Below are 24012 nucleotides of genomic sequence, written 5' to 3' on the forward strand. Positions count from 1 at the left end.
ACATTGTTTAATAATATGTAAAAACACTTCTAAAGCCACTTTTTATGTTTAGTCAATGATTTACTAATCTATAAATCATCATCATCATTACTCATTTTCCATAATTTAACCACACACATTGCATCTTGCATCTGACATCACTTTTTTGGGCATCACTTTTTCATTCCCCATGTACAAAAACAAAACAAACAAAACAACAACGACAGTATTCATTTATATGTTTCTTTATTTATTTTATTTATGTAAATAGCCTGCATATAATATTCTGTGAAAATGACTTGTCATAGGTGAGTTCCCTCTAAAATGCGAATAAACTCTCAGCAGGGGTGAAGTCGTCTTTAAAACACAGCACCGTTGCCTCTGCTGTAAATGGAGCTCTCCTTAATTTAATTGTACAATTTTTATAGAAAGCGTTTGTGTTTTTGAAGTCTGCATGCCTTAGAAAATACCCTGTTTAGAAAGTGTATAGAACTTGCCTTAGGGTTCATGCTTTGAAACACAGCTCTTCGGACCGCTTAGAAACGTGACTGACAGTCTTACACGTGTGGCCTCAAACTTGCACGCAAATCAAATGTGATAGAGACAAAATACGAGTCCAGGAGTGTGGACTGAGCGAGATTGAACTTCACAGAGACGATGCATGTGCGATATTTCCATTCGTCGCCGTTATTTTGTTGTACTGCAGGTTTTCATACCATACATCTGTCACTGCAGTGGTTGTGCTTTAGTCTGGTGTCGTCTTCCAGCTTCCATTTAGCATCAAATTCAAACACATGCACTTCGATATGAGGGGGGAATTGATAATTATAATGCATAATTATAATGCAGATAAAACATACAATAGAATAGCTTAAAGAAACCAACACCGCGGCCCTTCGCTGTGGTTAAACACGCAAGCATTGTGTTCGGCTCCTAAGAGTCTTTGCATTGGGATTCTATTAAAGCTGAATTGCTATGGTTAGATTAAGGGGATTTGACCTTAGGGTCATTCATTGCATGTGTATAATATATGGCTACTGTGTTGTCCTTGAGGTACAGGGTGTCGATTGATACCATGAAAATCTGCACAACAGAGTTTGTAAAGCTAAAATAGAGTACGTGTAGGCGTCGATAACGTGTGCGGTATAAATATACGGATTTTCATCTGTTTGTGCGTCTAACCTCGATCTACACATCAGCTTGGCTCTCTAGAGGAATCGGGGGTCGTATTGCATGGCTATTGCAAGGATATCTCTCCATGCAAGGGGAAAGAAGCTTGCCAGTCACTACAAACTGAGTCCATGAGTCAATTTGGAGCAGGGTTTCCCTCAAGGGTTCTCCTCCAAGCGGTTGGCAGAGCCGTTGTTGGTCTCCGCGGGCTTCTCGCCGTCCTTGTCCTGCTCGTCCCGTGTGGTTTGGGGGGAGAAGGGGTCAGTGTGCTGCCTGAGGTCGGGGCTTAGGAGCGGCAGGTGAGGCAGGAGTGGACTCTCTTTTAATCGAGCGGACAGTTCTTTAGCGCTACAGGTTGGGGTGTTGGTCTCGTATATATCGTGGAAGTTGTTGTAGTCGACTTCGTAGAAGCCCTTTTCCAGAGAAAGCACCGGAGTGAAGCGGTAGCCCCACAGCACTTCCGAGTCCAGGTAGGAGCTGCGTGCTTGACACGTCATGCCTGGATACATGGAGAACAATATGGGTGCAGACACACACACACATACGCAGGTAAAACACGTGCACACGGTTATTTACACACACACACAGAGAAATGAACAAGGGGAGGGAGGGAGAGAAAGAAATTATTTATGAGACATGCTCTCAATGTTTACAGCGCTGCACAGGTCATTAACAAGATTTTGCGGTCAGATATGGGCTGTATCAGTTTCTGAGCTGCATTTCACAGTACTGAATTACTGTATGCCTTCCATTTGATATATATACGTCTTAGAAAAGAGCATAGAACATCAGTAATGTGACAGAAAACAATGTTTTTTTTTTTGTTTTGTTTTTCTCTATCTTAGGCACTTTAATTCCAGTGATACAATTTTTTTCTTTCTTCCTGTAATGAGTTACTGATAAACCTACATTAAAAAATATCAGAATATCAGTTATTAATATTTATTATATATTACCATTAAAAATGTATTAATAATTATAATTAGTCATTGTATTTATTAACATAAAATTTAATTTGTTATTGAATGTATTATTCATTTTAATCTCTATTTATATAACAATTAAAATATATAATTTTAATAAATAATATATTAATTATTAATAATATTTTTATGATATAATTTAATATATCATTTATATATGTTTATAATACAATTTTCCATTTTAATTTTAATTTATCATATTTATGTTACTTTGTGAAGTTTGTTTAACCCTTGTGCGACCTTTTGGACATTTTTGTCCTTTTCAGTTTAGTTTTTTTGATCATTTTGCCTGTGTTATTGCCAGCTGCATAAATTCTGGAACAGGTGTGTATTTTTATTTGAAATTTACTATTTCACCCCCATTTCCTTTTAAAAAATCTATTTTGCACTAGGTACAAAAACATTTTCATCTCAGGATCTTAAAGACAAAAATGTCTCCACTGAAACCCATTTTTAAATCGCAGTGCCATTTAACTATAAAATGATACAATTTTTTGTTAACAGGCTTTCATTCTGTTGGCAAGGCTTTAAAATGTAATTTTTACTATTTTTTACCAGATGGTGCCATTTTTTTCAGATTTGGCTTATAAAGCAAATACTCACTTTATTCCTGTTTTCTGCTTCTGCATATTACAGTGCCAATTGGATAAATAATGCAGCTATAACTGTGTGGGTGTGTTTGTATGGATCGCACTCACATAAAACAAACTTCTCTTTTTGTTTTACTAATCCATCACCAAGTCCTCTTCGACTAGAGAAAACGAATAGAGAAGTTTGTTTTATGTGAGTGCGGATCATAGTTTTGCATAAAAGGTAATAAATACACCTAAACGAAAAACTGAATTACGGAAGAGCGCTGTGCAAACAACTTGTGGAACTGTGTTGGTATGGATGTCAGTGTGGTTTGTATGTGTGTCATAAAAAAAAAAAAAAAAATTGTGTGTGCATTGTGTGTGCGTGTGTGTAATATTTGAGAGAGAAAAACTCTGCTGCTAATCACAAATCCAACCACTGTGTGCACCAGTGGAGTTTTAATGGGGAATCTAATGGGCATCTAATGGGGAAAATTTGTTACTGCACTCAAATCTTACTAAAAGCTCATTTTTTTGAGATATCAACCTCAAATTTGGAACACAATTTTGCTATCACTTTTTATAAATTTAATAAATCCTTGGTAAATACTGTAGAAACTATTAATTTCTTTCGAAAAATACTAAAAATTTAGTGACCCCAACGGTATTGTATATGTTAGAAAATATTTCTATTTCTAAACTTTTTTCCATCAAAGAATCCTAAAAAAAAGTATCACATATTCCAAAAAATATTAAGCAGCACAACTGTTTCCAGCACTAATAATAAATCAGCATATCAAAATGATTTCTGAAGGATGTGACACTGAAGACTGGAGTAATGATGCTGAAAATTCAGCTCTGATTTCAGGAACAAATTAGATTTTAATGTATATTAAAATAGAAAAAACATTAGGTTACATAATAAAATTATTTTTCACAATATTACATTTTTTTCTGTATTTTTGATCAAATAAATGCATAAAAACACTCACCAAAATCACCTGTACACACTAAAGAACATTCCAATTATACAATATTTCACAAAATTCAATATATAGTAAATGAGTCAATGAGCAACTAATTTTCCACATGAGTGCTCTGTCTGCTTACAGTTTTTAGACTCTTTACCAATTGTGAGTTTGTGCCAAAGGGAGATGAATTTGTTTGTAAGGCTGAATGTTTTACATTTCCCTTTCTGTGCAGTTTTGGGTGCATGACATTATGTATCATGAGCTGGAAGCCGAAGGGATTACAATGATCAAACGGCATATTTCATTTTCTATTTGGTGCAGTGTGTAACTGTGCGTCTTCAGTTACACCTATTTGAACACAGCTTGATAGGGCATTGTTGCCCCATAACTTCAAGTTGTCATGTAAACCTGAGTTAACGTCCATATCCATCATGTCCACTTTCTATAAACACGATGCAAAAAAACAAAAACAAAAAAAAAAACGGAAGATGATCATTATCTTTTCGTGTGAGCAAATTATACACATCCTAGGAAACATTTAGAGGATAAAAGGAAATTCCCCAAATTTGTATGCATGTCTTGTGTCTACTCTGGTACAGCGATTTATGTTTTGCCCTGAATTGGATCATGGAAACTCAAAATCATGCAGTAATTTTAGTTTAGACCTGCAATTATGGAAAAGTCCTTGTTAATCACTGTATTTATGTTTTAGCAAAACATTGAGAATAATACAAGACTAAAACCTCATGCTTATATGTGTAATACTCAGTGAAGCCATCTATTATTGATAAAACTGTACAGATTATAGAGAATTAAACCATGCCAGGAATTAAAGCCTAAAGCGTCACAATCTACGTCAGTGGTTCTCAAATGGTGCGTCACAACCCAAAGATGCGTGGCTGGTCAGTAAACACTGACTGCAAAAAGCAATCCGCAATTCATAATATAATATTATTGTTGGCGTCAAAGATCATGAATCCAATCACACTCTATGCTGTTGTGGTGCAAATTTATCTTGAACTGCACAGAAACTAATGCAGTTAGCCAAATTCTAATATGGATAGGTTGCGTGGCATGCATGCATCAGGAAAAAACATGACAAAACTATGCAAAGTAAATGAAAATACGACCTTGATTATATTAAAATCTTTCAACAAGGATGTGACAGCTATATTGTTTTAGTGAACTATTGGCTGCCTATGATATATTATATTATATTACTTATTATTAATTTACTTACAAAAGAAAGAAGAAAAGAAAGGCTACAAGTACATTTTTGGGTAACACTTTAGAATACTGTTCCGTCATTATTAAATAACTACACAGGAACTAAGGACTAATGCACTATTAACATTAAACTACTGTTAACTTACAAAAAATTCAGATTAACAAATAAGTAAGTAATAGTGCTTGGTTGAAAGTGGTAGTTCACTATTAGCTAATCAGTAACTACTATTTTAACTACTCATCATATCTTCCGGAGAACTACTAAGACTTACTATATACATGTCCACAATTAATGTGAATGATGCAAAATGTATAATGAATTCTAAAGTAAAGATTATGGTAACCCACTAGTAATACTTTGACCGTGGCTTGCGAGAGCGATCCGAAAGCATACAAAGCAGTCTGCTCTCTTGGCCCTGCGCAGAGCTGCGACAAAGTCGAACATACCTGCTAGTTTACGCCGGTTACACTCAGAGATGTGACTCACACGTGAGGCTATAGCGCGAAAGCATTACAACCCCCTTAGATGTAAGACTACGTTTACACTGGTGCGTTTTTGAGTAAACAAATAAAACAATCCTCATCCATACTGGCATTTCAGAAAAGATATCTGTCCATACTACACGACCGAAAGTGTGCATTACGTGATCATTCATGAACACTGTAGCATGATGCTACATAAGACAATAAAAAAGATTTATATTCCACTTTTACTCTAAACTCATTTTAAACCACCAGCAAGTGTTTGTAATCACTTCCGTTTGCCGTCTAATGTGTGTTTTGGCCATGTAATGTTGTTAAATATGTTATGTCCTCTTGAGTCAGAACAGAGATCGCAGAAGAGAGAAGGCGCATAACGTTACACATACCGGCAGACAGCGCTGGAAGGTGCTAGTGCTTGTCAGTAAATTAGTGGAAAATGAATAGAAATTATGATTCTGAGGTATGCATTTTAAAAACGAACATGCACAGTGTAAATATAGCCGATGCGCCGATGTGTAAACTGAAAACTTTTTGAGCTTTATTAAAATTATTTTCATTGATTTATTGTGCAGTGGCTCAGGAGTTTTTGAATCTGTATAAACGTCAATAAGCTGAAAAAGAATATTTTGAGATAATATAATCTTGTTAAAATTTACTTCATAAAATTGGTATAGAAAAAAGTATCGCTCAGGAACCGGTATCGAAGTCAAGGTATCCGTATCGGCATCGAAAATTTCTGAACGATACCCAACCCTACTGATACAAATAATTAGTAATTACTTCTGATGGATTTGTTAATACCGGATTAAGTCATTAATAGTGGTTACTTTGGAATTAATTATACATTTTGCATTATTCACATTAATTAGGAACATGTATATAGTAATTCTTAGTAGTTCTCAGGGAGATATAAAAAAAATAGTAGTTACTCAATAGCAATGTTGGCTCGTGGGTTTTAAAATAGAGAAGGCACATTAATTGTATTCATCTGAGGATCCCTGGCAATTGTTATTATTATTATTATTATAATTATTTGCTTAACCACTTTAAAATGGCTTTTTGGTTGCTTTTAGTCAGAAAACGTAAAGCAAACGACACACATACTGTAAGATAAGATAAATTCACTTACGGTCTATCACTTGAAGCAAACATCCATCCCTTCTTAAAGGTCTGTTAAAAGCGAGCTTCCTGTTGTGCCATTTAATTAAACCGACTGCTGTAACGTTAGCCTATTTCCAGCTTAGAGGTGTTCTCCCTTTATTTTTAATTTGTACATATGAATAGTTCAGATGCAAAACCAGCTAAAAGCCATCTCAGTCAAAAATGAGATAATGATACTGAGTGAATGCTCCTGACACATATTATACGTCCATCAAATACTTTTACTTCAAACTCGCTAAATTCCAGCCTCGGCCCAATCAGAAGTGCCAGTATTTACATAGAAACCTATACACAATAGCCAGAAAGAAATGCTCATTTTAAAGAAAAACGTCAGATGGATTAAGAGGCTTTTGCATCTGAACTCTTCATATATATACACTGTTTGAATGACAGCTAAATCTGTCAATCAAATATTAATCTGTCAATCAAATATTCAATATCACAACTCATCATAATTACTTGGTACATTATCAGTGCAGCGGGAGACGTTCAAACTAATATCATGTAATTTACCTCTATGATGATTGGTTGAAATACCAGGAGGCTAGCCTTCCTTACGAGGTTTCTTTTCTCAACACTCCTCAGCGCTGAAAGTAAACACTCGATGGTGATTGGCTAATTTTTTACCAACGAAGGCACGAGAGCTCAGCTCTACCCCGGCCTCCCCCTCCCCTTCTCTGTCACTTAGTGGTTGTAATTAAATCAGCAGATTCGGAAAATTTGCGAAAGAAATGCGGCACTGTCCAAATTTGGTAACATGTTATGATATTACAGCTAACAAAATATACAAATTCTGAATCATGAACTGAAATTAATTTTGAATTTTATTAACATTAAATCGTCCTCCTCTCATTTTCTCCCCAAAATTTTGGGGAAGCTGTGCCTCCCCTGATGAGCCACCACTGCTGATTAGCTAATAGTGAACCACAACATTTAACTGAGAGCTATTACTTCGTGTTAGTTAATAGTAGTTACTAGAATGTAAATAGTGCATTAGTCATTTGTTCCTGTGCAGTTATTCATTAATGACGGAACAGTATTCTAAAGCGTTACCCGTTTTTGCTTACTTCTGCATAAACAAACTTGGTACTGTGTTGGTTCACCACTTGATGTAAAATATGGGTCCTGAAGCAAAACCAATTGAAAACCACTGATCTACATTGTAGCATTGATTGAAACTGAAATGAACTCAATGCTCTGAGAGTCACTCTGACTCCCCCTGTGTTTGCATCACGCATTTTAGAGCAGAAAGGGTGTGTGGGAGTAAGGGTAATAGATTTAGCATTGTGTTTTACTGTGTGTGTGTATGTGTTGAGTAAAAGAGAAAGACACGGAAGAGGGTATGTTGATCACAATAACCTAGCAATGGCCAGTTTCATGCACGGATGCTTTTCAAATCTATAAATAAGGGCACAGCACCTCAAGGCCAGGGGTTCCTTAGTCTATTTGTGGAGAACAACGGTGACACTGAAATCTGCTGACACATATGAGTACTATCATTTTTCCCGTGATAAGAAGCACCATTATAGGAACTGCTGTGTTCCCATGCAGGAAAAGCTTGTCTGATTCTCTGGTCCTTGTCATTGTCAATATTAGAATTTAGCTTTAACATGCATTATATGTGTGTTGAAGTCTTTGTCTCAGTGTGCATGTATTAGCACACCTAAAAGCTGTTTTATAACAAAAAAAATGTAATACATCTGGGTGATTAAAAAAAAAAAAAAGTCCACTAATTGTGTGGTTACTGAACAAGCGCTTATCTAATGGTTCGTGAGCGGCAAAGACATGAGAACTGAAAATCACCGCCTTCAGAGGACGCTAGAATTCTCTGCAGGTTTTTTTGAGCTTTAAATGAAAATCCTGCACTAATAGTCAGTGTTAAAATTTAAACTGCTCAAGCACACATCAATAACCTTCAAACTGCCTCCACAGTTTCTCTCTTAATCAACACACCACCTCATAAAGCTGGCCTTTAAAAATCTATATTAGTTATAGAACATTAATTCAAAGCATGTTCTTATCTGTGGGTTTGAGACTCATTAATAGCAAAATGAATGGAAAGTTAATGGTCGCTACTTAAAAACTCAGATAAGCCTATCTTAGTGCCACCGGACATATTTAGTAGATGCCGTTGGTTATGAGCACTCAATGGGCTGCTTTGTGTGTGTGTGTGTGTGTTTTAAGGCATTCATCATGTTGATGAAAAGAAAAGCATTCAATGACAGGTTATTTTTCACTAACAGGAATTGATTGATTACTGATTTAAAATCCATATTTTTAGACATCTGTAACCTGCTTCTAAACTTTCAGTGTTAATTGTACTGCATAATAGCCAATTTGAAATAACCAGTCTGGTAATCTGGAAGCAAATCTATGCATATCAGACATAGCGGAGATTTCACATGAAGTGGACTAGACTTGATTGACAATATATAGTAAGCGTATGATATGTGATAAAACAGTCTGAAAAGTATTTGATTCTTTCTGAAGAGTTTTTATAATCAACATTATATTGTAATGCATTTACCTTCTCAGCAATTTGCCTTAAAAAATGCATTTGAAAAGGTAGCAAAATCAAAGCGCCTTTGCTTCAGAAGCGTGCCTGTGATGCTTTACAAATTCTGCTTATGTAGTCAGCTCACTAGCTTTTGGAACAGAGTGGATCAAATATGTTTGCATGTCATGTTCTGCAGTAGGATGAACCTTTCATTAGGGAAAAGCTGTTGTTCATGATCATATCACTCAAGATCAGGCCCATTTCTAAATTGAAAACCGCTTATTTTGCAACAATTAAATGATGCAAATTACATCGGACTAACCATCATTAGAGTCTCATCACGTTCATGCAAATTGCAAGCTGTACTCAAGAGACTCACTATAGAACTCCTTACCCTCTGTACTGGAAAAATAATAGACTAGACCAAAGCGGCTATCCATCATCTCTGACACATGCCAGGGCTAAATTAAAACATTGCTATATTCTACAAATCAGACATCAGGTTGTTTGTGACCTTATTGCACTCACCAGGTCATTAGCTCTCTACTGCACATCAAAAGGAAGCTATCATCCCTCATTAGCAAGTAGGAGTAGGCTTCGATCTGAGAGAGGCCAGTGAGCTTATTTGTAGGTTTATCCTGGCCAGTAGCACCCTGATCTATATCTGGTCATCTGTCAAAGGTATAATTTACACAGGCTTCATTAGATCAATGGCATCATAGCCCATAGTTATTGACATGTGCTTATGTATGCACATCTCCACACTAGAAAGTGAAAAACATTTCAAAGTGATAGCAAGGTTGAGGAGATTGCTGATATGTCATATGGCATCTAGGGCCCAGAGCAAGGTTAGTGTAAGATTAGTGTAAGATGGTGGGAATTCTCACCATTAGATCCTTTGATATTTCACTTAATATAATAGGGCTGTTAAACGAATAATCACGATTAATTGCATACAAAATAAAAGTTTGAGTTTTTTAAGATTTATTTTTTGGCATTTTTGCCCTGATTGTATAGGACAGATCAGATATAACAGGAAGTGAAGTGGGAGAGAGAGGGGGGGCAGGATCGGGAAAGGTCCTTGAGTTGGGATTTGAACACGGGACGCCCATAACGCAAAGGCGCTGTATGTCAGCGCGCTGCCCACAAGGCTATCAGCGGCAACATAAAAGTTTGCGCTTGCCTAATATATGTGTGCGTACTGTGTGTAATTATTATGCATACAGTATATAAATACAAACACATTCATTACCATTTTTATATAAGCTATATTATATATAAATTAGGACTGGCAAACGATTAATCGCAGTTAATTGCATACAAAATAAAAGTTTGAGTTTGCCTAATATGTGTGTGTACTGTGTGTAATTATTATGTATATATTTAAGATGAATATGTTGTTTACAAAATATTTGTATTTATATATAATATAAATTCTATAAAAATTATAATAAATACATATACTTGTAAATATTTCTTAAATATGTACATGAATGTGCTTGTATTTATATATACGTAATAATTACACGCAGTACACACACACATATATTAGGCAAACTCAAACTTTTATTTTGTATGCGATTAATTGCGATTAATCATTTGCCAGCCCTAATATAAATAAACATATTTTTTACATAACACATTTCTCTTAAATATATACTAATTTGTGCGTATTTATATATACATATATACATATATACAAACTCAAACTTTTATTTTGTATGTGATTAATCGCGATTAATCATTTTACAGCCCTGCTGCCAAACATTTGCATTGTGAATGCATGAAAATTTCATCATACAATGCTTTTCAACTTTTCTTTATTGAGTCCTCATTGATATTCACTGCAAAACAAGCACAAAACGGAATGCCTTCACAGGAAAGCATGTATAATGAATTGGATTTAGATTAGCAAGTTCTCTTTGGACAAACGCCCGATAAATAATTTGAATTGCAAACATTCACCTGAGATATCTGATAAACCATGGGAAATGTTTTAGCCTGGGAATGAATCTACAATTAGTGTAGACACGTTAGACAATAGAGGCATCTTTATTCCCTAAACAGCCGTGAGAATAAAATCAATATTGCACACAGTGTTCTGCAAGGTCAACCAAACAGTAGTCTAGAACAAGATATCTGTATAAATCCATCCACTTTCATATATTCAGATCGCATGTTTACTGCTGAAGCCCAGGAATCAAACTAGTATTGGTTAACCTTGTACAGACCGTGCTTAAATGCATTTGCATTTGATTATGTTAAGCGGACTATGACTAATTTTTAAGGTAATGGACTAAAAATTATATGCAGACTGAAACTGTGCAAGGACTGCTAGAGTAACTCCACATCAACGGTGTTATTAATAAACAATTTGAATGCCACAACACCCTGGGCTCTCTGTTGTGTTATGGCTTGTGTTTAAGTCAAAATGTCTTAAGGTATAATACCAAAACTGCTCTCAAAGACATTTTAAAAGCAGTTTTCTCATTGAACTGCCTGACCGTTATTGAGTTTCACTGACCTGAGAACTGGAACAATGCTAATTAAAAGAGTGGAAAAAGAAACTTTTTTGCTCCAATAAGCTTTCCAAAGGATCCCTCCAGCAGAGTGGAACATACCCGGAGTACTTTCATCACCTTTCACCTCTTTCCACAACTCCAGCCTGAACAGGTTTGCAAGGACACGGCTAGCCAGACAACAAGAGGTTCTCAAACCCACCCTGACTCATGTGTTGGAAATATAGCCTTAGCATCAATATTGAAACATTTATCTTCTTGTCACTTCTTGAAAGTTATTTTGTGTAGTCAGCATGCTTAGGGAAGGGATGACTCAGCACCGTCAGCAAATAAATAATGTGTTGCAGTTTTGTATATTTAAATGACTGACCTCTAAGTCTCTCGCTTACCACAAAAAAATCATGGAAAATTCATTGAGGTCAACCGCTTTAAAGTGCTTGGCAGTTAATACACAACTTGCTCCTTGAAGCCATTCCGAAAAACTGATAGTTTCTAGGGTTAATGCAAAGCTTCAAATTGTCATTTCTTACTCATGGAGACTATGACATTTTCAGGTCAAGAGCTGAATTGCTTGATGTCAAGGAGAACATACCTGTAGCTTCAACCATGCCCTCCAAGATGACGACAATCTCAAACTCTTCCTTCTCCATCTGTGCCCGGGACATTTCCCAGAAAGGGCTCTTCTCGTTAATCTCGTGTGAGATGATGAGAGGCGAAACCAGGAAGAGGCGGTCATCTCCTGTGTCAAAGCCAATGTTGATGTCCGTCTGGTTGAGTGGAATGAACTCACCCTCCTTGGTCTGCTGTGAACGAATGAGTTTGGCACGGATTGACGCTTCCACAATGTGTGAATTCCGCAGGTCACCCACTCTGAACATCAGGCACATCTTGTTGTCCCTCACTGAGATTACAGCCTTGTGGGAGAACATCAACGTCTCTGCTCGGTTCTTGGGCTGCGAGATCTTTACAAACATGCAGCCCACCATCATGGCGTTGACAATAGACCCCAAGATGGCCTGCACCAGTAGAAGTATAATCCCTTCTGGGCACTTCTCTGTGATGACACGATAGCCATAGCCAATGGTGGTCTCGGTTTCGATGGAAAAGAGAAAAGCTGAGACAAAGCTGTTGAGGTTTTCAACACAAGGGGTCCAGCCCTCTTCATCTGCGTGTAGAAGATCTCCTCGTATTAGCGCAATAAGCCACCACAAAAACCCAAAGAACAGCCAGTTTACCACGTAGACCAACGTAAAAATGAAGAAACTGAGGCGCCAACGTAAGTCCACCAGTGTTGTGAAGAGGTCGCTGAGATAACGATACGTCTCTTGAACGTTTCCGTGATGAACATTGCACTTGCCGTCTTTCTGTACATAGCGCTGACGGGGTTTCTTAACAGGATCAGAGATGAGGTGGGTGCGATCTGTGGGGATTTGTGGTTCCCTCAGGTGCTTGGGGAGTTTCTTCACCTGCTGTAAGGAGGGAGAGAGAGATTAGTAAAAAAAATTCATCCTTCGGGTACAAGATCAATGTGACAGAAATCTTTGCTTAGTCTTCTTAAATAGTGACTCGATTCAAAATAAGAATGATGAGCTACAGTGTCAGCAAGTCTGAACCTGTAGATCTATATTAAGCATCAGTGTTAGGGAGGCATAATGCATGCAGGATGTGATGCTTCCTACAGGTCCTCTGGTGCTACAATCTAGTCCCATCAGAATCATAGAACATATTTTGCAAGCCAGATCAATAGCTTCCCTCTGCCTTTTCTATCTCTTTACTAAGCTGCTGTAAGCCAGGCAGTGACACATGTAGATGGCACAGTTGCCAACATCAAGCAGAAGTACGTTCACACTGTTCTTTTCTAACAATGTAAGTGCTCTGATATCTTTCAACTATCATGACATTGTCACAGTACGTCTCAGCACGTCCAGAACATGCAGATTACTGCAACATAAAAGTACTGGTGGCTTTTTTTTTTTTCCTATTGCTGTTTTTTTTCTCTCCCGTGACTCTCTTTTGGTCTCTTTCCTGTGCTATCTTGGCCTTAGTCCATTTCTGATTCCTTGTTCTACACTAGCTCCATGGGACACTTCCCCCATTACCTTCCTCTTGCCCATGGGACACTGGCAAGCCCAGATAAGAATCTTTGCCCCCCTCCCAAGTCCATAACACAGTGTTCTCCACATGAGACGAAGATGCATTGGCACGTTGTCTCTCCATTTGTGGAAGAGTGTGCTTGGTTGTTAATTGAAACGTGGTGTCATGTTAAGGTGGTGGCAGTCAATTATAGGCAAGCCTTAAAGTGCTTATGGGAAATCGGAACACATAGAGACCTCCTGCTGCATACACACCTGCGGCCCCCTGTTTTGTGTCAGATAAAGCCAAATCTTGGGCAAAAAATGAAACCAACACTTTTTGTAAACATTGCAAACAAATAACTACAGCCAATTTCTAGTATCTGGTGTGCCTCTAACTTTGTAGATCAAGTTTGCTATTATGTTCAGTATTCCAACTACACCGCTTGACTGAGCATTGTATAATTGGCTTTTTATGTAATGTATTTTATATAATTTAACCCTTATATATATATATATATATATATATATATATATATATATTTACCACTATACAATGACCTATCAATGAGAATACATCTAAGAATAGAACACAAAAACAATATTTAATTAAAAATGGTGTTACGATTAATGTCTAAATTTTAATAGTTAAGCCCTTCACATCATTATCCATTGTTTGTTATTTGTGTTTCAACCTCCCACATTATGATTATTTGAAGGCCACTCTAGTGAAATGCTATTTTTGTAAAGACTTGTTTCTGGCGTTTTTGCTTTTATTATTCTAGCAAAGCTGACAGGAAGCGAAGTGGGAGAAAGAGAATGGGGCGGGATCGGGAAAGGTCTTCAACCCGGGATTCAAACTCGGGACATCCATAGCGCAAAGGCGCTGTATGTTGGAACAATGCCCACAAGGCTATTAGCACCAAAGTGAAATGCTATTTTGATGGATTAATTAAAAACATCAAAAAAAAAAAAAAAAAACCATTTCTTATTTTTATTGTATATTCTAACTGCTGCTGTTTTGGTGGTCTATTCCATGGTTACAACAGATGTTCATGTAATATTACTGAAGCTGAAAGCAATCACGGGGACTACTGACCTCTCTTGGAGTCACTCCTATCTCCATGTCGTGGTCCATGTGGACGCGAGAATCTCCTGCCATCCTCAGCTTCGACTGCAAACCTGAAACCGATAACACAAAAGAATAAAGTAATTGCGCTTACTGTATAGCAAATGTGTGCCATGATTTTAAACATGTTTTCAAAAGTACTACTTTTAATGAGGGGAAAAATACCAAGTGCACCTTTAATGAATGCTTAGTCAATGAACCTTGGGATTTACCACTCTAAGTTTTTGATACATTACCATTATCCATTTCAGATGGATGAATATCATTACATGGATTTATTGTGCCCTACAGGAATATTGAATGTTTGTTTCAGGATTACCACTGTTTACAGATTCACACAAGCAAACAACGCGCATTCAAAAAGAGGGTTAATATGATCAGCTAATGTCTCACTCACTGTCGCACCCTCTCTTAATTAGGTGAGTAAACATATTTATCATGTCAAACAGCATGGGAAAAGCAGTTCAACCATGGCTGTCTGACTCTCTAATGGGCAAACAGAAAAACTAAACCTGACTGCTCAGGTTCTCACATTAAATAGAGTGTCTTTTTAAATGAGACATGACATGACTTCGAGATGGAAGTCGCACACACAAAGAGACCTTTGGGGGAACATCTTCGATGGTTACTTGAAGGATTAAATCAAAGCTCACAAGGGAGATGTACTTTCTGAGTGTGCGGATTGAATGTAATTTGTGCCTAAAACAGGCTGGCAGTCTCAGCTGTTCTCTGCTCCCTAAAGACTAACTGCATCAGCACCGTCACGCCATGAAAGCTGCTGCTGCTGTCTCCATCATCCAGTCAAACTCTCGCTCATACACACAGAAGAAACGCCAACCTGGGTGAGCACCTCTGCATACTCCTCGTTGCCTCTGGCAGCTCACTATCTCCATTCTGACACATTTAGTGTTCACCTGTCAAATCTATCGAGGCAGACTCTGAGCGGATAGGGCCTGAACAGAAAGTACTTCTGTTGTGTAGGGCAAAAAGAAGCACATAGGCTCTGTTTCTAAACGTACTGAGCTGTCTTGCTATTTAGAACATCCAAACTGAAATGGAACCTCATACGTAGCCGATTTGGAAAGGTCTATTTAAGGAAAAAGCTCTGTGTTTCAAGCAAATAGACTCAACTCACAAGTGCTGTTAGCACGTTGCTAAGCTAACAATATGATGCTACGATTTTGGAGCGTAGCTGTAGGCTACATCTTACTGTACATTTTGTTTGTATTATAAAGAGTCTTTGTTATGGAAAACTGGATTTTGGTTAGTTTAACTTTCAGATGCTATGACATGGTGCATTAAGCAATGATTCAGCTCCAGATCCTGGTCACTCCCACACTGCACCTGTGCTCCTGTCGGTAATGTCATGCAGCTTCATCTCTGCTAATCAGTTACATAAGGTGCCTAATGACAGTGAAAAATTCCCATGATCCCCAACAGCCCATTTGCAAGTCATGCTAGCCATGTGCACTCCCGGTGTGTTCTGAAAGCAGTTTAGGATAATAGTTAAATAACTTTCAGACAAATTATGGCAGATTCTCCTCTGAAATATAGAGCAAAAAGGAAAGAGAAAGTACAGCCTATTTAGGGGGATGTTACAAATCCCCCACTGCTTTTTTAAAAAAAAGACCTCAAAATAGGTATTGATCAGCTAGGAGAGTAAATCAATGTAGAGTAATCAGGTGAACCGATGAACCCCAGGAGCAAATTACCACAAATGCTTGTGCATATTTCTCCTCCATGCACTTGAAATGGCCACACACATTTTCAGCGCAGAGAATATAACCCTCATGGTGGGGGAATGAGATAATCAGCACCTTGTAGAGCTAAACACACACAACCTGGCGCTGTATTGGGCAACAGCTGATCTCTGACTAATTAGTGCATCCTAGAAAGAATCCCTGTTGTAAAACAGCTAAACTCAATTTGTACTTGACAACAGTAGTGAAAATTTTACAGGAATAGGAAGCTGGCCTCACTGGAGATTCAAGTCCTTTGTTTGACCCTTGTTCTTATTTGTCTAATTCCACTCTACTGCAGTGACATCACTCATCCCTATTTGCACGGCCCTGCTTGCGCGCAGATGGCACGTCAGAGCCGCCATCCACTCAGGAATACAGTGTTGACTGACAGGTCTGCAGTGAAAGGGCACACTGACGTGACCCGCATCCGAGATGCACATGGAGAATACATCACAGACAGACGGCAAGCCTCCACAACGTCCCCTCCTCTGCCATTTCCACATTTTATGACAAAATGGTCCCAGTGCAACTCCATATGACTTTGATGGTTGCACGCCGGTGAGGTGAGCCAGAGCAGAGTTTGTTCCCTTCTGCTTATCTTGCTGTTCTGAAGAGGTAACAAGCTCCTTATCAAGCTTTTAGAGTAGCATGCTTTTTGTGGTTTTGGAGTCTGGTTGCAAGCCAGACGGGGGACACAACAGACAGAGAGAGAGAGAGAGAGAGACAAAGGAACAAGCTTTTTTTTAGTGATTTTTGTTCTGGTTCCTTAACAGTTTCATCGATGATTTCATCAATACTTTGAGGGGGGAAATGCAATTCCATGGCTATTTACATTTCAATAAATGTAAAACGATATAAATTATGCCTTATAAATAATGTAAATTTATGCATTTAGTTTTTAGATATATATATATAATAAAATATATTTTTAAAAAAAATATAAATAACAAAAAATATAATGCATCTTAAACTAAACAGCTTTGTGCTATGGGCCTATACGTTTGATACATTCATTAAAAAGAATTGGTCATACGAGTCAGTCATTTGAAAATCAGCACTGGGTTATGTTTTTGATTCACTTAACAGAACGAGTACATATGAGTCATTTGTTAAAGAATCTGATTACACTTCTTCACACTGAGAACTGACTCATCAGTGTCATGTTTGAGAATTTAACTTAGGCCAGTTGCTCTGTATGTTTTTGACTCAGTGTCCAGGAATCATTCAGTATGAATTACTAGCAGTATTCAGTATATTGTTCTTATATGGTGTGCTGTGTGAATTAATGGGTTAATGCATGCACAAGAATTGTTAGCAGAATGTAATTCTGGCACATTTCTATGGTGGAGAATGCAGGCATCAAATTTGTACATTAACGGTTGTGGCTGTCACTCTCCTTTAACTGCACTGGAAAAATGCTGCTGTAGAATTTGCCTACATCAGCCTTTTTTCACAGTGAAAGGTGATCTCTTTCTTGTGAGTAAGACACCACCGGCATGCATTTGTATCAATACTAATTAGTGTTTCAATGGTACGGTTTGGTGGGAGGATTCAGCTGCTGTCAGCCTTCCTCGCACATGCTTTTATACCCCTACATCATTGCCTCTAAGAACAGATCAGCGCAGCGATAAGGGAGACACTTCATTTGCTAGACCTGCGGATTCTCATCAGACTGCAGAGCTGTTAAACCCCCTCTAAACAAATAGGAACAGCTGGTTTATCGCAAAGAGAGACATTTCCTGCAATGTCTGGGGAATGACCCACGTGTTTTGTCAACACACTGCAGTACTAGTGATGTCCAACAACCTGATCTACTCAAACACATGGGAGAGTAATGACTGGTGGGGGAGGAATAGAGCTCACGCTGCAGCAATGCATTTTACTACTTAGATACGAGTCCATTCATCCATGTCCTGCAGTCAGGGTCGCGATTTTCACTCTCTTCCCTTTTTCTTTTGTTGGAGTAAGCAATTCTGAAGAGTCATCAAAACAAACTGAACAGGCAAGACTTTTGAATGGTGAAGACATAGTAGAGCTTTTTCCTTAGACTTTCTATACCTTAGCATTTCTGTAGCTGTGTTCAATTCACACAGTCAGTGTGATGTTCACTGCTGCCTACACTCAGCACAAGGACCTCTGTAGAAAAGTTGAAAAGTTAAAAATAAACAGTTCATTTGGAATGCCCTGCAACATCGTGGCAAATTTATAGTATGTACTGCATGTGTCTTTTTCATCTGTCTTTTTGGCTCTGTAACAGCCACATTTAATGTGTTTTTACAGGGCCTTAAAACTAACATTTTGTCACACTTGCCAATGGCCCGTGACTTGAGAAAATTAAATGGCCATAGTTTTTATTTTTGACTGGCTTTGAGACTGTATGCGCATTATTTTAATAAAAACAGGCAGACCAAACTAGGAAAACACCAGTTTGCAATTATTGCAATTATTGTTATTAAAAGTTTTAAATATTACTGTTATTAGTAACTCTGCAACTGGCAAGCAGAACTGTTTCATATACTTGCCAGTGCTGATTTTGACTTGCATTTGACTCTTGGGGAGTGCTAATTTTAAGCCCTACTTTTATACCTGTGAACAACTGTGAAAAGCACACCTGAAAGGAATTAAGCTGAATGAAAATCTGGACACGCTGCTCACTCTCACCAAATTTATTTTAGCTAAATTTCATTGCAATGACTGGTGGGTAAATATCTCTCTGCACGCCCTAAGAAACATCAGTGTACACTTTTACTGATGCCTTTTGCATATATACACTTACTACTTAAGGGAATGTCTTAGCGAAGGATGAAAAAGCTGTCATCATTTACTCTCCCTTATGTCCTTCAAAACCCACATGATTAACTTTCTTCTGCTCGACTTATAATGGAAGATTTTGAAGGCTGTTTTCCATGTTTTATATGCAATTACCATGAACGAGAACTGAAGCTGTCAAGCTTTAACCCTTAAATGCATACCTCGGGTCTTTAGCGACCTGGGACGTCATTCACCACCCTCTCCCTCCTTCATTTTTTGAAGTTAGACATTAACTTTCTTAGTATTCCTGAATCTATTCATTATAAACAATATAACAAAAAAAAAAAAAAAATACAATTTAAAAGAATGCCTGTTTTCTGATTTTCTCATTTTTAAATAAACAGTGTATAGGGTCGCTAGAGACACAAGATGTGTAATAGCTTAAGCATATTTTTTCTGCTCATAAATATTAAAATATCTGATGACTCAATACTTGCAGTTCACAATTATTCCTCGAGGTGGCACTGTTTAATAGATAATAATGATGCAATGTTTTACTTGTAATTACCACAGGCATAAAACAAAAGAATATCAACAGCAAAAATTGAACTGGTTTGAATGGCTATATTGACGAGCAATTACTGTATGCCATAAAATATAAATGTCACTGTCACTGGATGGTGGATGTGGTGAATAAGCTGCCAGCGATCAAACGACTGATTTTGAAGTCAATGAAAAAGATAGTTTTGCGAATACGGTTGAGATCGCGAATATGAGCCAGATGCTGAATGTACTGTGGAAGTGCGCTCTGACGATGATGGCGGTGGTACAATTATCTGCTCAAATTGAACCCTTTTAAAAGGTAATGAAATATGCTCTGTTTTGTTCTTCTGTAATTGTTCTTAAAATATCAAGAGATATTGCAGCAGTTAGAGATCTATCTGTGCTGGATATATAGGTCCAGGTCACTAAAGACCCGAATATGTGATAGTGACTGGCAAAACATTCATGCATTTAAGGGTTAAAAGGGCACCATGAAAGCATTATAAAAGTAGTCCATTTGGCTTGTGTGCTACATTTCCATTTTTCAGAAGCCAAATGATAAATTTTAAAGTGATAAAAGTTATTTAGTGCAAACTGTAGTACACAAGTCATGGACTACTTTCATGATACTTTAAATACTTTTTTGAAATTTAACAGCATTCATTATAATTGCATGAAAAGAGCACCATGGAAAAAGGAAGATAATATGAACATTTGTAGTCAAAATTTTGCACACACTTTGCAGAATCTGAATTCCAAAATAAGAGGGATCATACAAAATGCATGTTATTTTTTATTTAGAACTGACCTGAATAAGATATTGCACATACAATAAATTTACATATAGTGCACAAAAGAAAATAATAGTTGAATTTATATAAAAAAAAAAAAGGCCTGTTTAAAAGTTTACATACGCTTGAGTCTCAATACTTTATTGTTACCTGGATGATACTTGTTCATGAGTCCCTTGTTTGTCCTGAACAGTTAAACTGTCCACTGTTCTTAAAAAAAAATCCTTCAGGTCCCCACTTTGGCGTTCTAACATCTTTTGAGTATTTGAACCCTTTCTGCTTTTACTGCTAGAGAAAATACATGTTTCCCAGAAAACAAAATACGTTTGATTGATCCCGATCTTTAAATTCAAAAAGTTCACCTCCAGGCTCTTAATGTTTCTTGTTTTCTTTCTAGAGCATCAGTGAGGATTTGAATCTTTTGTAATAGTTGTCCCTAAGAGTCCTTCAGTTGTTAGCGTATGTAAACTTTTAAACAGGGTCATTTTTGTAAATTCAACTACATATGTATTCAACTATGAACTGTCCCTCCCAAACTCAGGGAGGTGGTTCATAATAATTAAATCATGATGTAGTAAGTTGAAATAAATAATTTTTGAAGTTAAAACAAGGAAAGTAGAACACTATTTTATTTGTTTACCTTGTATGTCATATTACCATTAACCAAAATTAGAGAACTGTAAACATTCAGTTAGAGTACTAATGTTACTTAATGAGAGAATATACAGTACCCTCCACTCGGACACTTCGTCAATGTCATCGCTGCAGCATTGTGAATGAGTGTGAATGTGTGTGTACGTGCATGTACGCACAGTGGACAGAGCAGAATGATGGCTCAGCTGCCTATATCTGAAACTGTTATGACACTTTGAGGTTAGTCAGGGCAAATGAGTTAAAATGCCCCTGGAACGAACAGCATCCAGCGCGGCTCGCTGCCAGCACTGCATTCACTCGCCTGTGTGTGTGTTCAGGCGTGGAAGTGTGTATGAGCGTCCCTATCGCTCTGAATGACACCAAGCCTTCAAGCAGACATCCTGTCCACACTAAGGACAATTAGCCTAATGAAAGGAGTGCGTCTCGGAGACAGCGTCCTATCAGTGACAGGAATAGCAGTGGCTGAAACTAAGCCGGTCGGTGTCTTTGGAGCGCTGGCGCCATGACAGCGACCTTCCTTGCACAAGTGATGCTTCAGGAAGTTCACATGCGCGACCAAATCACACCCACTCGAGAAGGCTTTATAGGGTGTGCGTGAATGCATACATCCCTGGTCCAATGACACTCACTCAAGAGCGCTAACAAGGCTGTGCACTCTAGGCGGTCCTTACTGGATGTGTGCATGTGTGTGTTTGCGGGGGGTGGGTTGTGTTAAGCAGAGAACAGGCTCTTCAACACTCTCTCCTGTGTTTATCAGATGGCCTGTCAGCTCCCTGAAGTGATTTGCAGCATCGAGTCTGCCAAAGTGAGCGCCGTGTCGAACTGCCCTAATTAGCATTCCGGAATCACTGAATCACTGCCTCAACACGACCGCTTAAAACACCTTAAGTCGGGGTCTGTCAATAAAGCGGAGCACAAACAGAAAATGCTAAATCCTTTTCTTTTGGGAACACTTATAATCCAGTGGTAATGGACTATGATCTCTGGGGAATCTCTGGGAAACAATCAAAATGTCAGCACACGGGAGATGATTGGCGCTGGAGAATTGAGCGCATTCACTTGCAGGCAGATCCTCCTGAAGACAGGCCATCTGTTCTGCACAAACACACTGTAAATAAGAGTTCACTATACGGGAAATTAAAGCTTAGGGGGCCTATGATAACTATACAGTGTGATCCGTTTGCATTTCTATTCACCAGTCAATAACAAATAACATCAAATATGTCTACGATGAAGGAAAAATTGGTAACGCTATACACAAGGTTCAATTTGTTAACATTAGTTAACTACTAGGTTCAACATGCACTAACTATGAAAATAATTCAAAAGCAATTGTAATTTTAATATTATTTAGTGGAACTGAGCTAACATGAACTGACAATGAAAAGTTGTATTTTACTAACATTGACAAAGATTAATGCGTACTGTATCAAATTATTATTACTTTTGTTACAAAAAAACATTAATTATTCTTTATTAAATATCTTAACATTTTTAGGGAGTTAAACTATATGACCATTTCCAATCTGAACTAACCTTGTCCTTTAACAAGGTTTTTATTATTTCGCAATTCTGACTTTTTTTCTAGGAATTGTGAGATATAAACTTGTGATTGTGAGTTAAAAAGTCAGAATTTTGAGATATAAAAACTATATAAAATAAGTATGTAGTAAATAAGTGAGTAGTAAATGAGTAAATATAGTCTTCTTCCCCCCTCTACACTGTAAAAAATAAAAAACACAATTTGTTGAGTCAGCTTAAAGCTTGAAATGTTAAATTGTACTAAGTAACAACTTAGGTATTTGTGTTTGCTAAACTTAACAGATGGGTAAGTTGATTCAAAACAAATATCTAAGTTGTCACTTAGTATAATTTAACATTTCAAGTTAAATAAACTTTTTTTTGAGTTGACTGAACTTAAAATTTTAAGGCAGCCAGGTTACAAATTATTTTAAGTTGACTCAACAAATTGTTTTTTACAGTGTATATAAAACTATATTGCAATTTTAACTCAACATTATAACTTGCAGTTGCAATATCTTACAATTCTGACTTTTTAACTTGCAGTTGCAAATTTATATCTCACAATTCTAAGAAAAAAGTCAGAATTTCGAGATGTAAACTCTCAATAGTAAGAAAAACATCAGAATTGTGAGATAAAAAGTCGCAATTACCTTATTTTATTTTTTATTCGATGACGGAAACGAGCTTCCATAGTGGTGACATTTAATGTTATTCAGAAAATTTTCACAAGGTATATCCAGTCATTTCTTGGGGATACATGTGATTGGGATTCTTGTGTGAGACATAATCACACATAGTCAAGTTGGTCACACTGATTTGCCACACTGACTAACAGAAATCTGCATGTTTGTTGCACTACATGATTTGAAGGTTTTCACACATTAACAAGCAGCTTTGGGGAAAAAAAATCTGATCAAACAGATTCTAAAAAAAAACAAAAACAAAAACAAAAAACAGTTTGGCTGACAGAGCAGATATGCAAAAAGTCCCCTGTAGTCAAAAACTATCCCTTAAAACTTCTATTTGATCATCAAAATGACATATTTAAATGTTTTTTTTTCTTGTGCATTAAAACAGCATGAATGTAACTCTACCTCCCTTGCCTCATTTACTATATGTGGATCTATAAATATGTAAATTAGCCCCGCCTCCACCCACTCACACCAGCCAGAGCCTCCTGATCCAATAACTAAACTGAACTGTAGTAAACGCGATATAATGGCGACACACGGATAATACTGGAT

General features: G+C 37.3%; 1 protein-coding gene across 1 annotated transcript in view; it reads right to left on the bottom strand.

Moving 5' to 3' along the window:
- Positions 1-203: 203 nt before the first annotated feature.
- Positions 204-24012, bottom strand: part of kcnj5 (potassium inwardly rectifying channel subfamily J member 5) — a 28793-nt gene continuing 4984 nt past the window's right edge. The window contains exons 2-4 of the mRNA XM_051135911.1: positions 14734-14816; positions 12155-13031; positions 204-1648 (exon numbers count right to left, since the gene is read on the bottom strand). Of these exons, the coding sequence (XP_050991868.1) occupies positions 1308-1648; positions 12155-13031; positions 14734-14796 (1281 nt within the window). The 5' untranslated portion in view covers positions 14797-14816 and the 3' untranslated portion in view covers positions 204-1307. The remainder of the gene's footprint in view (positions 1649-12154; positions 13032-14733; positions 14817-24012) is intronic.

This window comes from Labeo rohita, chromosome 18, assembly GCF_022985175.1.
Source record: "Labeo rohita strain BAU-BD-2019 chromosome 18, IGBB_LRoh.1.0, whole genome shotgun sequence".
Lineage (NCBI taxonomy): Eukaryota > Metazoa > Chordata > Actinopteri > Cypriniformes > Cyprinidae > Labeo > Labeo rohita.